General features: G+C 35.9%; 3 protein-coding genes across 3 annotated transcripts; 1 reads left to right on the top strand and 2 right to left on the bottom strand.

The window, feature by feature from the left end:
* Positions 1 to 876: 876 nt before the first annotated feature.
* Positions 877 to 6,164, top strand: LOC112045816 (uncharacterized). The gene is made up of 4 exons (XM_024082167.2): positions 877 to 944; positions 1,445 to 1,554; positions 2,440 to 2,572; positions 5,904 to 6,164. The coding sequence occupies exons 1-4, from the start codon at positions 925 to 927 to the stop codon at positions 6,013 to 6,015; spliced, it is 375 nt and encodes a 124-aa protein (XP_023937935.2). The 5' UTR covers positions 877 to 924; the 3' UTR covers positions 6,016 to 6,164.
* LOC112045807 (uncharacterized) lies at positions 3,570 to 5,636 on the bottom strand. Its single transcript, XM_024082151.2, has 2 exons — positions 5,481 to 5,636; positions 3,570 to 4,930 (listed from the first exon to the last, which is right to left on the bottom strand). Exons 1-2 carry the CDS (start codon positions 5,545 to 5,547, stop codon positions 3,744 to 3,746), a joined length of 1,254 nt encoding a protein of 417 aa, XP_023937919.2. The 5' UTR covers positions 5,548 to 5,636; the 3' UTR covers positions 3,570 to 3,743.
* A 2,633-nt stretch (positions 6,165 to 8,797) lies between the features above and the next one.
* Positions 8,798 to 14,473, bottom strand: LOC112045817 (uncharacterized). Its single transcript, XM_052889738.1, has 3 exons — positions 14,233 to 14,473; positions 9,786 to 9,925; positions 8,798 to 8,950 (listed from the first exon to the last, which is right to left on the bottom strand). Exons 1-3 carry the CDS (start codon positions 14,290 to 14,292, stop codon positions 8,818 to 8,820), a joined length of 333 nt encoding a protein of 110 aa, XP_052745698.1. The 5' UTR covers positions 14,293 to 14,473; the 3' UTR covers positions 8,798 to 8,817.
* Positions 14,474 to 14,621: the final 148 nt, after the last annotated feature.

Below are 14,621 nucleotides of genomic sequence, written 5' to 3'. Positions count from 1 at the left end.
TTTTTTAATGCATAATTTTTATATTAAGTTGTAGATCTCTCTGTCTGTTATAAGTTAACAATAAATAGTATTTTTTTAATAAACAAAGTGTTTTAATAGACAAGTACTCTTATTTTTAAAATAAAATAATGTCTTGTGAAAATTATCCAATAAATACTTCAGATGTAAATTAATATATAACTAATTATTTATAATGAATAAATGATAAATCGTTTTTTTTTATTTACTAACTTTTATTTCACCCTACCCTCTATTTACTCTTTGGCTTAGCTTGCTCAGCTGAGCTTGTATGATTGGATTTGGATCTGTGTGCCTAGTGGGAGTTTTCAATATTTTCATACTGTTACTATTGCGTTAACGTAAACGCGAATTTGTATGGAATTGAAACAGTTGTGCCACTAGATGGCGCTGTTTCAATTCCTTACAAATTCGCGTACTGGTGGATTTTTTAAATTGACAAACAAGCCCTTAATACGTTCTCACCTGATGATATGTGATGATGCAGTATATGATTTATGACAGAACAACTTTATTCTACCCATGACAGTAACGGCTTCTACGTGGATCGTACCGGAACGCTAAATCGCTTGGCGGTTTAACTTAGCTGTGATTAATGCATACCACCAGACCTTAGCTAAGTCAATTTAGCAAATCTTAAAGTCACCCGAGCTGGGTTTTAAAAATATTTCATTTTCTCGTATCTCATGCCTAAAAAGATCTCTATGTTGAGTACACCAGCGCTACCAAGTAGAGAGGTAGTCAATCTCTTAGACTATAATATAGACATAACGGTTATAATAAATTAGTTATTTACTTATTATAAAAGGTCAAAATGATATATAACATTAGTGAAGATAACATTAATTGCCTAAGATAGTAAAATGTAGGTGAATCCATTCATTCCACTCTTTTAATTCGTTCAAGATGCATATAACAAGCGTATTGTAAGTTTTAATTGTTATTTTCTTTCATTTCATTTAATTTTAATAAAACATGGGAGAAAATCTGTTATTATCACACGAGTTTGGAAAGGCTTACTTTGTATCTCAAAATCGGGGCGTAAAATTGAACTTTTCAGTGAAGTATTTTTTTATTGCGCATGCTTCGCTTTGTTCTTTTAATTAGACATTATACAAAGATAGGTAAGCTAGGATCTGGATGCGCACTTAATTTTATACTTAATATTTAATACATCTTTAATTTTGTTAAAACTACTGCTCCAATTTTTTCTCCGGCTTTTTATTAAATATCTAAATATCTTAGATATAGTGAAAGGCATAATAAATAATTCTACATCAATTAGTATCATTAGATCAGATTTTATTCTTGGTAAAGAAAGAAAATTTAACAAAAAAAACAACTTTAAAATCCCACTTTTTTATGCTTACCTTGTGCGATAGTCCTATGCACGCCAGTTAATACATTCAATGTATCTTCTTTTCAGTATTTTAGTATTATTTTTCCACGAAAATCTAACATTTTCATGGATGTCTGTGCTTCAAGATCCCAAGATTGTAAACTCTACCACAGAAATACAGAAAGAAATTATTACAAGTAAGTGAATAGTTTTAACCGCGTAGTTCCTGTTCCCGTGGGAATACGGGCATAAAACATAGCCTATGACATTCGCAAATAACGTGGCTTTCTAGAGGTAAAGGATTTTTAAAATCGTTTCAGTATTTCCACAGATTTCCGGAGTTTTAGTCTGTCTGTTAGGTACATTTTTACGGCGGAGCCGATCAATTTTGGTTTAATGGTAAATGGGACCTTGGAGCAAAACATAGGGCAACTTTCCAAAACAAGTATATAATACTGATGCGAAAAATGCAATCAGTAAAATTTTTGTCTGTCTGTCTGTATGTTCGTTATAGAAATAATAACTACTCGACGGATTTTAACGAAATTTGGTACAATTATTCTTCATACTCCTGGGCAGGTTATAGTATACTTTTCATCACGCTACGGTCAATAGGAGCAGAGCAGTGAAGGGAAATGTTGGGAAAACGGGAGAAGTTATGCCATTTTTACAGCGATACCACTGTAAGGGTCGGATTAAAGAAGTCTAGTCATGTAATATAATTATTATGTTGAAAAGTTGGAGGTGCATGCCCCGGACCGGATTCGAACCCACACCCTCCAGAAACGGAGGCAGAGGTCATACCGACTGGGCTATCACGGCTCAGTAAGTTGTGTGCATTAAGAAATTAAATATCACGTGTCTCAAACGGTGAAGGAAAACATCGTGAGGAAATCTGCATACCAGAGAGTTTTCCTAATTCTCTAGGTGTGTGAAGTTTGTCAATCCATTGGGCCAGCGTGGTGGACTATTGGCCTAACCCCTTTCATTCTGTGAGGAGACAACTGCTCAACAGTGGGTATACATGGGTTGCTAATGAATGAATAGTATTACATAAAATAAAATATTTTTGATATCTTCAGCAACGTCACCAGCGCCCTCTATAAAATGTCAAACGGCCAAAAACGTGACAGGGCTGTGCGTTTTGCGGCAAAACTGTGACTACGGCGCCACCAACATAGACCTAACTCTGTACGCGCCTCGCTGGTACAAAATGTAAGTTCATCATCATCATCATAATCATCATCTTCATAATCGTTATCATCATCATAATCATTATCATCAAACTCATCATCCTGATTGTCATCATTTATTTATTTATTTATTAGGTTTATTTACAATCACTAACACTAACTAAAATAATAAAATGTAACTAGATTATAAATCACTATAAGTGTAGATAGATTATTTACAATTAAACACAGCATGAAATAAAGAAGAGCAGTAAATCTATACTTCTCCACCCGCACCGAACACCCGCGTGGTTCTCGTTCCCGTAGCAATACGGGGATAATATATAGCCTTCCACGAAAAATGGGCTATCTAACACTAAAAGATTTTTTCCAATCGGACCAGTAGTTTCTGAGATTAGCGCGTTCAATCAAATAAACAAACAAACTCTTCCGCTTCATAATTATATTAATTAATTTATAACCGCGCAGCGTCAGCTATTAAAAGATAACTTAAATATCACAAATATAAAGAACATACACACTAGTATTATTAACTCAAAAAGAAGAAAAAATGAGAAAGATAGAAAATGAAATTAGGTGAGCACATTTTAGTCATAAGAGTACCAAGTTGATTTTTTTCCGAAAACTATATAATGATACAGAATCATCATCATCATCATTATCATCATCATCATCATCATCATCATCATCATCATCATCATCATCATCACCATAATCTTCATCATCATCTTCTATCTTGAATTTTTAAAATTCTTCCCCTAAATTGTCAAAAAGTTCTTCGTAGCGCAGTTGTAAGCGCGGTGGATTTACAAGACAAAGGTTCTGGGTAACTAGCCACGGCCGAAGCCTCCCACCAGCCTGACCTGGACCAATAAGGAACACCTCAATCGGCCCAGCCGGGGATCGAAGCCAGTACCTCAGTCTTGAAATCCACCGCGCATACCTCTGCACCACGGAGGCCGTCAAAATTATATATAAATTCTAAAATAAAAGTACCATTACTAAATTGAAAGAAAGTCCTTTATTTTTAACCAACTTCCAAAAAGGAGGAGGTTCTATGTTCGGCTGTATGTATGTTTTTTTTCAACTTATATTGACAAAACATTGATACATGTACTATCAGAAATCTATGTATAGTCCTTTTCATGAAAGAAATCGCGGGACTTCTTTCATGAAAAGGACTCTGTTGTTCTTTAACATTTATGAGTCCACCAAGTACTGGCAAGCGTTGGCATGGGGAAAGTTTTGCCACAGTTAGTACACTTCCAATCAGGTTCATTGGCATGCCATTCCTCGAAATGTGCTTTCAGTTGTTCCATCAAATCCGTGCCAATGAATTTGCGCTGGCACGGTGTACAACCCACCTCTATAGTGGGATTAGTTATCGACGGAGACCCTAAGAACACCCTGTACATGGGTGACACTGTTTCCTCCAACTGCAAATCGTATATCCTTGAATTTATATCTGGATTTTTGACTTCCGTATACAAATATCTAATATATGGATACTTGTTTGTGTATCGACGGTACGTCAACCTGAGTAGAACTTTCTCTGGCATCAACCGCAAATCTTTCCTCACGAATTTGAGTAATGGGATTAAAGACGGATTTTCTTTCATCAACACTTGAACGGTAGCGATATACTGTTCCAAAGGTGTTAGTATCCCTTTGTTAGAGCGAGCGGTTTGGATTTCTTGAGGCAGAGTTTTTAGAGGGTTGAATCGAGCCATTAGGTTTTTGTTGATGAGCGTATGGTTTAATTGGTGAGCCGTTGAACGATCATAGAAGACTGTCGTGCCTTTTAATATGGATATTCTAACGTCCCACCAATTCAGTATTGCTTCTAATGGTAATGTGTTCAGTTTTATTTGTGTTGGCTCTGGTTCTGCTCCATTGAAAATTGAATCGTTCAACGCTGGATTCGGTCGCCTGAAAAACAGTTGGTTAAGCTGATTCCTAGAGCATTTAATTTCTAGAACAATATTGTCAGTCTTACTGCTACAGCCTTTAGATTCGTTCGCTTTGTCTTCAACTAGTTTATCGACAGTGCTTTTAGCCAAAACCTTAGCCCGTTCCAAAGTTTCCGTTAGATATTTTTTAAGGTTGACATAATTTGTTTCTAACATTTCGTCTAAGACACTCTTATTGCGCCGGGCTTTCAGTGAGTTGATGTTTCTGTCAAAGTTGTCCCATTCTGGCCAGTCTTTTAAGTATTTCTTCACTATGGTAAGATAGATTTCACCTTCCAGCTCGTGGATGTCCCACAGGTTGATAGCAAACTCTTTGTCGAGTATGTCAACTATTTGGGCATTTGTAAGAACAGTGTTTTGCTTGTTGTCGTTGTCAATCAACCGTTTAAAGAGTTGTATGATTGGCTTGTCTGGAAATAGATAAACATTTTGAAATCAAAACATTTTATTGGAGGGTAAAACAGTTCATAACGGCAACACTCTGGCTTTCTCTCACAGGAGGAGGCAGGATACTTAGGTTATATCAGTTTAAAAGTTAATAAATATTATGACCTACTAAATGAACTAACTCTAAAATTAACTATGTGGTTAGTCTAGCTACAATTGTCTTAATTTTATTTGTAGCTTAATAAACAACGAAAGTTATTAGAACAAATGATATCTTAATATTGTCTACAATGTACTATACAACAACAATTACTATACAATAACAATTAATGAAAGTAAACAAAATTATGTATGTATGCGCTCAGTGGAGTTCTTTTTGCGGTGATTTTGTAGGCACGTAACATATAGTCCAATAGTATAAAATCTTTGCTTACAAGAGTCCAATGTATCGCAGTTTCCATTTGTTTTTAAGATAAATTCCAATTGTTTCTGTGATGGTTTAACAACAAACTTCATGGAACTAGCTAACCATGGTACCGATAAGACAAGGCATTAGGAATTAGAACAACTTACCTGTGACTGGATCGTCGTCATCGTCCGAATTTATAGCAACGATGTCTACCGGATCTGCATTTGCCATTTTTAGAGTAAAATCAACTTATTTAACTAAACAACTAAATAAAACAAAAATCGCAAAAGCAAAACAACAAAAAAGTATTTGCAGTTTCATTTCAACATCTTTGTCTGTGGCCAGGCCACTCTTTGACATTTAATTATTTTTTTTATCTGTTTTCAAACACAGAGCAACACTTCTAAATAAGATCCATTGACCTATTGTACCTCTATAATCTATTGTGTTTATGAACTAGGGATGGTCTTAATTTATCGATTTATCGCGATACAATTATTAGTGGTATTCGAATATCGATGTTTATCGTTCGATATTAATTCATTTTAACAAACTACTAATAATACTAGAGGATTATTTTCTTTCAGACCGTGTAAGCCGGATGAAGTATGCTGCCCGGACAAATACATCCTAGTGCAGACTCAGGCGCATCAACCCAGTCTTTCTGACGACTACTTTCAACTTGATGATGATTATTAGTTTGAAATAAATACCTGCGGAATGTGCCATAAAATGTCCCATAATTCATGGATAAAAATAATGAAATCGCTAATGGAACCATGGATTATGAACTACATTATGACCCTATGATATCCCTCCCTATAAATGTATATGACACTATTGAAATAAATTATGACCAAGATTTTCTTTGGATTTTCAATTTTTTTCTATCTTGAATTACTTTTTTTATGGGGATTTCCAAAATAGTTTTTCTTTATGTTTTTAATAGATATATTGTTACGGATTGAATCACTAACATTTAAATCAAAAATATATAGTTAATGTTTTTATAAATAAATATAATGTTTTATAACGTTAAGAAATATTCAGATAAGATATATTAAAAATAATACACATGAAACAATGACGTTTTATTTGAATGTATTTCTAGCCAATAAACATGAATGTTTCTTTGTAGAATAGTCACATAATCATACACATAATATTCAGACATTTTCAAATTATTACACAACAAGTAGGATTTATAATAATAATTTTAAATAGATAAGCAATTAAATAATTCACATAAATTAACACCTCACCCATTGAGGACTGTTGAGTTTCTTGCCGGTATCTTCTCAGCAGAACCTGCCTTCCGAACCGGTGGTAGAATATTTACAAATAGTCAACTGACGTGTCAAAAGTGCTTGTAAACTGAGACTACTTGAAATAAATGATTTTTGATTTGATTTGATTTGATTTGGACTGCATACGACAAAACTAATTCGTTATTCATTGTATGTAATTCCTTGTTCCATACAGTATGTAGTGAAAAAATATGTAGGTACGCACGTCCTTTTAGATGGCTCGTTCCTGTCAAAATAATCAGTAATATTATGCAATGTTCTGACGAAAGAGCCTTGATAGCCCAGTGGATATGACATCTGCCTTCGATTCCAGAGGGTGTGGGTTCGAATCCGATTCGGGGCGTGCACCTACTTTTCAATTGCATTTTAAGAAATAAATTATCACGTATCTCAAACGGTTAAGGAAAACATCGTCAGGAAACCTGCATACCAGAGAATTTTCTCAATTATCTCAAATCTTCAATTGTGTGCATTTAAAGAAATAAAATATCACGTGTCTCAAACGGTGAAGAAAAACATCGTGAGGAAACCTGCATACCAGAGAATTTCCTTAGTTCTCTGCGTGTGTGAAGTCTGCCTATCCGTATTGGTCCAGCGTGGTGGACTAGTGGCCTAACCCCGCTCATTCAGAGAAGAGACTCGAACTCAGCAGTGAGCCGAATATGGGCATTGGCGTATCTAGGATTACTTCCTGGTGGGGTGGGCCCACATATTACTGAACAGAATCGACACTCAATATAAAAATTTCGTTAACAATATTTGTGGACGCAGAACTCTGATATGACTCGACTTTTTTTTTTTATTTTTTCTTTGTATCTAGGTATCCGAAAAGGTCTTAATATATTTTTGAAATCTTTATTATAGGTTTTACTTTATTATGTAATTAGTTGTAATGGTTATTAATTGATATTTTAAATGATATTTTGTGTAAAATTATTAGTGTTTCCGCGTCCATCATAGAATTTCAAATCGGTAGCCCAGTATCTTAGGGTGGGCATAGACCATTCTTGGGTGGGCCCGGCCCTACCGGCCCACCCGCTATATACGCCTATGAATATGGGTTGATAATGATGATGATATTTATCATATGTTTTTCTCAACGTATATGTCGCCGAGTGAGTTATTTGAACAGTTAGCAAAATCTACGTTAATTATTGTGATAATATTATAATCAGGTTTTCATGTAATTGAGATTTAATTATTTGCTGTTTGAATAAATAAGACTGTAAAAGGTTTATCACGCGACTCTGTCCAATAGCATTGCGTCGGAAGCCGCGAAAATGGCGCGCAACCGGTACGCTTAAAAGAGTGAGGCACCCTGCCCCCACTGTAGTCTGCTAGTTTAGCGGCTCACTTGTAATCGCGGTCTTTGAAACGGATAGACGTCTTCCATTTGTTAAGCATAGTGAAATAGTGATAGTGATATAGAAGCTAATGGGTGAGTTAATAGAAGTAAGGCTATTGCATTGTCAATTAATAAGCTGGGAGCCAACGCGAGCGGAGATGGAGAGGATTGACTAGTCGTAAAGGGGCCCCTCAATCCAACTGACATCAGTTGCAAGTCTGAGATCCGCTCGTACTTGACTACCTGCCCTATGATAGATAACCCTGGTTTACATGTGATAGTATCAGCGCTGTATTTGATCGATATAGAGGGTAGAACTGTATTAGCAGGTTAAATGGTCGTTCCAGTAATAATTGACAGTGTTACTTTGTGTATCTGCCATCCTTGACACATAAAGCTTAGAACCTGCTCCGAGGCTACGGCTTCTCCGTTATCAGATGTAGTATTTAGTATGCTTCCGCCGATATCAGAAGTGGAATATAATAATAATAATAATAATAATTTATTTTATTTCAGAATTACAAATCCATATATTGTTAGTATATTAGTAGGTAACATTTTCATCTTACTTATTAAATTAAATTAGTACAGTTAGTATTACAGGATTTTTTTTTTAAATAATATTTTAAAACAACAATCAAGTACGCCCTATAGCTACTTCTACACAATGGCCTAGAATTGGGCAGTCGGGCCTAGCAGACAATACTCTTAGGATGCCATTGGTGCTAGCACGTAATCTCTGTAGGAGAGACACCGCTTTTTTACGCCTTATTGCAAAAATAGTCGATGCCCCGATATATATAATAATTGTTATAGTTTACCAATGTCCCAATCCGCTCAGGGCCCAAGCTAACGAGGGCCCCTCTCATATACATCGTCGCAGTTGTAGTGGCTGCAGTTGGCGCAGCGATGGTTCTTCTTGTTCCGTCGGCTCTTGTCATAGTTCCTGCGGTCCCTCGAGCGCGAACGCGAATGAGCCGACCTGGGGAAAGGGCCCATTTAGAACGATTTTTCATTTTTAGGGTTCTGTCGTCGTCGTTATCAACCCTTATACGGCTCACTGTTGAGCTCCAGTCTCCTCTCAGAATGAGAGTGGTTAGGCCAATAGTCCACCACGCTGGCCCAATGCAGATTGGCAGACTTCACACACGCAGAGAATTAAGGAATTCTCTGGTATGCAGGTTTCACTACGATGTTATCCTTCACCGTTTGAGACACGTGATAGTTAATTTCTTAAAATGCACACAACTGAAAAGTTGGAGGTGCATGCCCCGGACCGGATTCGAACCCACACCCTCCGGAATTGGAGGCAGAGGTCATATCCACTGGGCTATCACGGCTCAGGGTTCCGTAGTTAACAAGAAACCCTTATAGTTTCGCCATGTCCGCCTGTCTGTCCGTCCAACCGACTGTCCGCGGTTTAGCGCAGAGACTTACTGCAGCATGAGTATACCTACACTAGCTGACGCCGCGCAGTTTCATCCGCGTGGTTCCCGTTACCGTAGGAGTACGGGGATAATATATAGCCTATAGCCTTCCTCGATAAATGGGCTATCTAACACTGAAAGAATTTTTCAAATCGGACCAGTAGTTCCTGAGATTAGCGCGTTCAATAAAAAACAAACTCTCCAGCTTTATAATATTAGTATAGATTTATTCTTGCTATCATCGATTCTACAAAATGTAATCGATTCCCATGACGCCTTAGTAACTGCAAATTTAGCACTTCCCCCCCCCTACTATAAAATGGTGTTTGGTCCTGATTGTCAGTCCGGGTGTCCCCAAGATTGTGAGTTTCAACGTCCAGGTCCAGTTACCTGGATCGTGATCTCGACATCCGGCAGCTGGAGCGATTCTTCATCAGAAGGTCGTCTCCATCGTCAATGGTGTCCTGCGCCTTGACCAGCAGTCCCCGGTACTGGTACACCAGGTACCCCAGCGTCAGTAGTGCCGCTACCTGTGATATACGTCATTTTTAATCATCATCATCATATCAGCCGATCTTAGACCAATTAAAAAGAATGGACCTGTTTCGCACCCAAATTCACCAACAAAAAAGTCTGTCGTCTTTTGAGGAGGACGAGGTAAACTCACACATCGAAAACATTTAACATTAAGTATATTCTGTGTCCATACACTACACACAACTATATAATTGACTCGCAATACACACACGCGTAATTTTTACACAGACTAACCAAAACATCTCTTACACTATCCACAGAATATATTTAAATAGAATGTTCGGACGGGAACCACGGGGGTGAAACCGCGCGGCGTCTGCTAGTACAAAAAAAATACAACCGACTTCAAAACCTAAAAACGTACTTACTAAACTAAAAAGCGAAAAATAACATCATAACATGTTCTACCTGCTGATCAGTATGAAGGCGGTGCTAAGCCGGTGATGTATTAATTCAAGCCATGTGTGAGCAATGTGATGTGGTCCTGTCAAAAATGGCTTAAATTAAGACGTATTACATACACATACAATTTGTACATACACATACATAAAAAAAAAAAAAAAAAAAAAAAAAAAAAAAAAAAAAAAAAAAATACCGACCGAATTGAGAACCTCCTCCTTTTTGAAGTCGGTTAAAAATAAAATCAATACCACTCAATACTGTTCTATTAACCGAAAAAGTTGTTTATCCAAACATCAATGTCCCTTAATTAGTTAGGACAATCGACGCACTACGGTACCTTCATCAGATAAAAGATTGTTTATGGGTAATGTGTAGATATAATGGGTGCTTTTAAGAAAATGCGACGTCTAAATGGACTTTGTTCAGACTATAGACGCCACGCGGTTTCACCCGCATGGTTCCCGTTTATGTAGAAATCCATACTATCTACTAATATTATAAACGCGAAAGTTTGTATGTATGTTTGTTTTTTTAATGGCTGGCGTATAATAATAATTTATTGTTTTACTAGCGGACGCCCGCGACTTCGTCCGCGAGGAATTTAGTTTTTCACAAATCCCTCGGGAACCGTGGATTTTTCCAGGATATTATTTGGATAAACAACAAAAGTATATAATGAATGTTATTTAAACGGGTACATACCACGATAAAAAGACGACATTTTTAATGTCGATATTTCGCCGCGATACGCATAATAACAAAAGCGATGTCGGTGTGTGGTTTGCCTAAACAGCCAAAAACGCGAGGTTGTTGAAAAAAGAAAAAGAACTAGAAAGAGGGTAGATCGATTCTGCCCCTAACAGCTGACTTCACTTCTCATCTCGCAACTTCAGTCCCGTCGTGACCACGATCCACGCAACTGGGTCGAAATATCGACAATAAAAATCTCGTTTTTTTATCGTGGTATGTACCCGTTTAAATAACATTCATAATCAGCTAATTAAGTTTCTTTTTTTTTATATTTTAATTTTTTGCTTTTACACATAAGTCCCATATAGTTCGGAGGCCCCGTATCTTTGATACAGCAGATACGGCACTAGATACGCCCCTGAATACTCACAAATAACGTGACTTTCAAGTGGTAAAAGAATTTTAAAAAATCCGGTTTGTAAATCCAGAGATATACGCCCTACAGTACCACAAACCGTATCCTTGATAAGGAAGATACGGCGGTAGATACGCCCCTGGATACTCACAAATGACGTGGCTTTCTAGTAGTAAAAGAATTTTAAAAAATCCGGTTTGTAAATCCAGAGATATACGCCCTACAGTACCACAAACCGTATCCTTGATAAGGAAGATACGGCGGTAGATACGCCCCTGGATACTCACAAATGACGTGGCATTCTAGTAGTAAAAGAATTTAAAAAAATCCGGTTTGTAAATCCAGAGATATACGCCCTACAGTACCACAAACTTTACCTCTTTATAATATTTGTATAGATCAACCAGAATTAGGATCCATTAATACCATTTAATGGATCCTCGTATATCACAGTATTCTATCAAAAAGAAAGTTTACTTCAACGAAAACCGGTTTGCTGATAACACGCATTTTAATATTAATATTAACTTTATATTTCATAGGTAAGTTTTTTAAATAAATAATAATTATTTTAGTTTCAACATTTTAATAACAGTTTCAACAGCGTACCGGTCAAGGATGTTGTCTATGTTTCAGACTCTTGAGCCAACAGTGACCGTGACTGCGCAGCGACTATCGGATCAGGTATTGTTCCGATAGTTGTTTCAGTCAATGGTCTTATAGCGAAAAGCTTCGACCAACACCTTAAGAAGCTTTCGCTTAACTGTTGGATCAAGAGTCGGATACAAAAGGCAGTGATTCTTGAGACGGCGCGTATTGTGAGGAGCTTCCTCACTCTGGAGCCCTGACCACCGGTTGCTTGGGCACTCAAATGTCCCGCAGCGGGAGGGTGAAATTTTTTTTTTTATAAATTTTTAATAATGTTTTGTATTTTATACTTATATTGTTAAAAATTAAAAAAAAAGAAGTATTAAATAAATGAGAGATTTATTTTAGTTTCAACATATAATTATTTCCTATTTTTACAAGCTTTTTATTAGCTTCACTTGTAAGAAAATCTTGGAATCCTAATTTGACCCACTTCCCGGTTTTCGATAAGATATAATTTTGCACACGCTCTGAGTTTTGATGACAATACATGACTAGCTAAGAAAAGTCATTATTTTAGTCTTCTTCTTATTTAAAAGTATACTATACTTTTTATTGCAAAAATAAAATAAGAAGGGAGAAAATAATACCTTTTCCGTATTTTGGTCTTACACTGTGCTAAGTTTTATTTGAATACATTTAGTAGTTACAGCGTGATGTTCGAATAACAAAAAAACACGGACATATATCAAAATATCTTCAATGTACAGAACTGGACCTACAACAGTTTTATTATAAGCTCAGAATACAGAAAACCACCAGAAGGAGTGATAGCGCAAAGAAGTGAAGCCATTTAAACTACACATTTTACGATTACTCACTCTGTGTTTGTCGTGTTGTTTGACGTGCTATACAGGTGACAAATTTAATTAAATTAAGCCGTCTTGTGCTATTCCTTCGTGTAAAAATGCCGTTGGTAAAAAAAAGAAACTGAATAGGATCACATTTCACGTGTAAGTAGCACAAATAAATATTCTTATGTTAAAATAATGAATAATTTTTACGTGAATTTAGTTGTCATAGAAACCGATGACTTCATTTTGTAAGTGTTGCCAATGTAATTGTTTTGATTTTCCCTACTTTTAATTTCAATTCAAGGATTTATTATTTATGTAAAATATTAATCAACTAAATAGGTAGGCATAGGTTCCGGCAATTAAGTTGAAATAAAATTGTGGTAATCAGCGCAGATAAAGAAAGTGTAAAATAATCTTAAAGCTTTAAAATTTTACAAATAACAATGGTGTGCTATATTATAATAAGTTCGTTCGTTCTTGTCTGTTTGTGTGTTTGTTTGCACATTTGTTTGTTTTCGTGTGTTTGTTTGGTCTTTTGTTTGTTTGTGTACCTACTTGTTTGCTTGTTTGTTTGAGCAAGAGGATTAAATAAAATATTTTTATCTTCAAAACACATTCTTAAAAGATATTAAACCAATTAAATGGCCTTATTTATACTTGAATTTTAGGAGACATAAAAATTAGAGAAATAAGACGAGATAATAATAACTGTGCACACGATTGAAATACATATTTATAATAATAATATTATATAATTATATGGAATATATAAAATTATTATTGTAAATTTGTATTTCTTTTGATTGTTAGTTGATAAGTTTTATAATAACCGTCTTATTATATCTATTATTTATTTGTCCTTGTCTTAAATTATTTAGAGTTTATTTTCTTGCTGACTCTTAGCAATCAGTAGAAAACCGGTCCCACTGTTTTTATTATTTACCATACAAGTTAACATTTAATGTGATGAACTGTACACTTATTGTTTTCCTTTTAACATTATAAATTTTTACCACAAAATAGGGAAAAATTTAACAGCCTCATGTACTAGCAACATTACGCGGGTGAGAATTGCGACGAGTGCAGGCTGTTGTGTACAATTTTTGGACACACTGCGCACTATAGAATGACATCTAAACGTGGCTTCTGGTGGTTTTCTGTATTCTGAGATTATAAGTATAGATAGATATAGATTTTAGAATATATAAAATTCTAAATTACCCGAGCTGGTATCGAACCGAGGACCTCTGATGGCCACAGCACTACCAACAAGTGAGGTCTTTTGTATTCACATCAAGTTTGTTTTACAAGGAATGGCGGAAAAGCGCAAAGAGAAAAGGAAGCTAACCGCTATATTCAGCTGCCTCGCTCGCACGAAGTCCGCAATGAATTCCGCCAAGACGTCCATCGCTCACGTCTACTCTTTGTACACGCAATTCTGCAAAGAGACCAGTTTACACGGCTTGAAGCATACTGTTGCGGAAAACTTCTATTCCTTTGAAAGGTGCACTTTGCAGTTCTTTGCAATATTTCTTTTTCACTGTTTTTTTTTTTGTATTCACATAAAATTTTGGGGATTTTAGTTTAACATTTTGTGGCACGTAAAATTTTGATTCTAATGACTTTTGTGTGTGAAGTTTCTGTTTTTGAATTGATTGTGTTTGTTTTTAATTTGTGGAGTAGGTTTTATTTGTTTCCGGGTTATTTTATTGCCGAATTGAAAATTAAAAGTTTTTA

This window comes from Bicyclus anynana, chromosome 26 (assembly GCF_947172395.1).
Source record: "Bicyclus anynana chromosome 26, ilBicAnyn1.1, whole genome shotgun sequence".
NCBI classification, from domain to species: domain Eukaryota; kingdom Metazoa; phylum Arthropoda; class Insecta; order Lepidoptera; family Nymphalidae; genus Bicyclus; species Bicyclus anynana.
This window is presented reverse-complemented; position numbering and strand designations above follow the sequence as displayed.

Coding starts and splice junctions, on each gene's coding strand:
- LOC112045817 (XM_052889738.1), bottom strand. CDS start 14,292: ATGGACGTCTTGGCGGAATTCATTGCGGACTTCGTGCGAGCGAGGCAG. Junction 9,926..14,232: donor CGAGGCAGCTGAATATAGCG/GTTAGCTTCCTT, acceptor CGTATATCACAG/GTAGCGGCACTACTGACGCT. Junction 8,951..9,785: donor ATGTCGAGATCACGATCCAG/GTAACTGGACCT, acceptor CCCTTTCCCCAG/GTCGGCTCATTCGCGTTCGC.
- LOC112045807 (XM_024082151.2), bottom strand. CDS start 5,547: ATGGCAAATGCAGATCCGGTAGACATCGTTGCTATAAATTCGGACGAT. Junction 4,931..5,480: donor TGACGACGATCCAGTCACAG/GTAAGTTGTTCT, acceptor ATCTATTTCCAG/ACAAGCCAATCATACAACTC.
- LOC112045816 (XM_024082167.2), top strand. CDS start 925: ATGCATATAACAAGCGTATT. Junction 945..1,444: donor ATGCATATAACAAGCGTATT/GTAAGTTTTAAT, acceptor TCTTCTTTTCAG/TATTTTAGTATTATTTTTCC. Junction 1,555..2,439: donor ACAGAAAGAAATTATTACAA/GTAAGTGAATAG, acceptor TGATATCTTCAG/CAACGTCACCAGCGCCCTCT.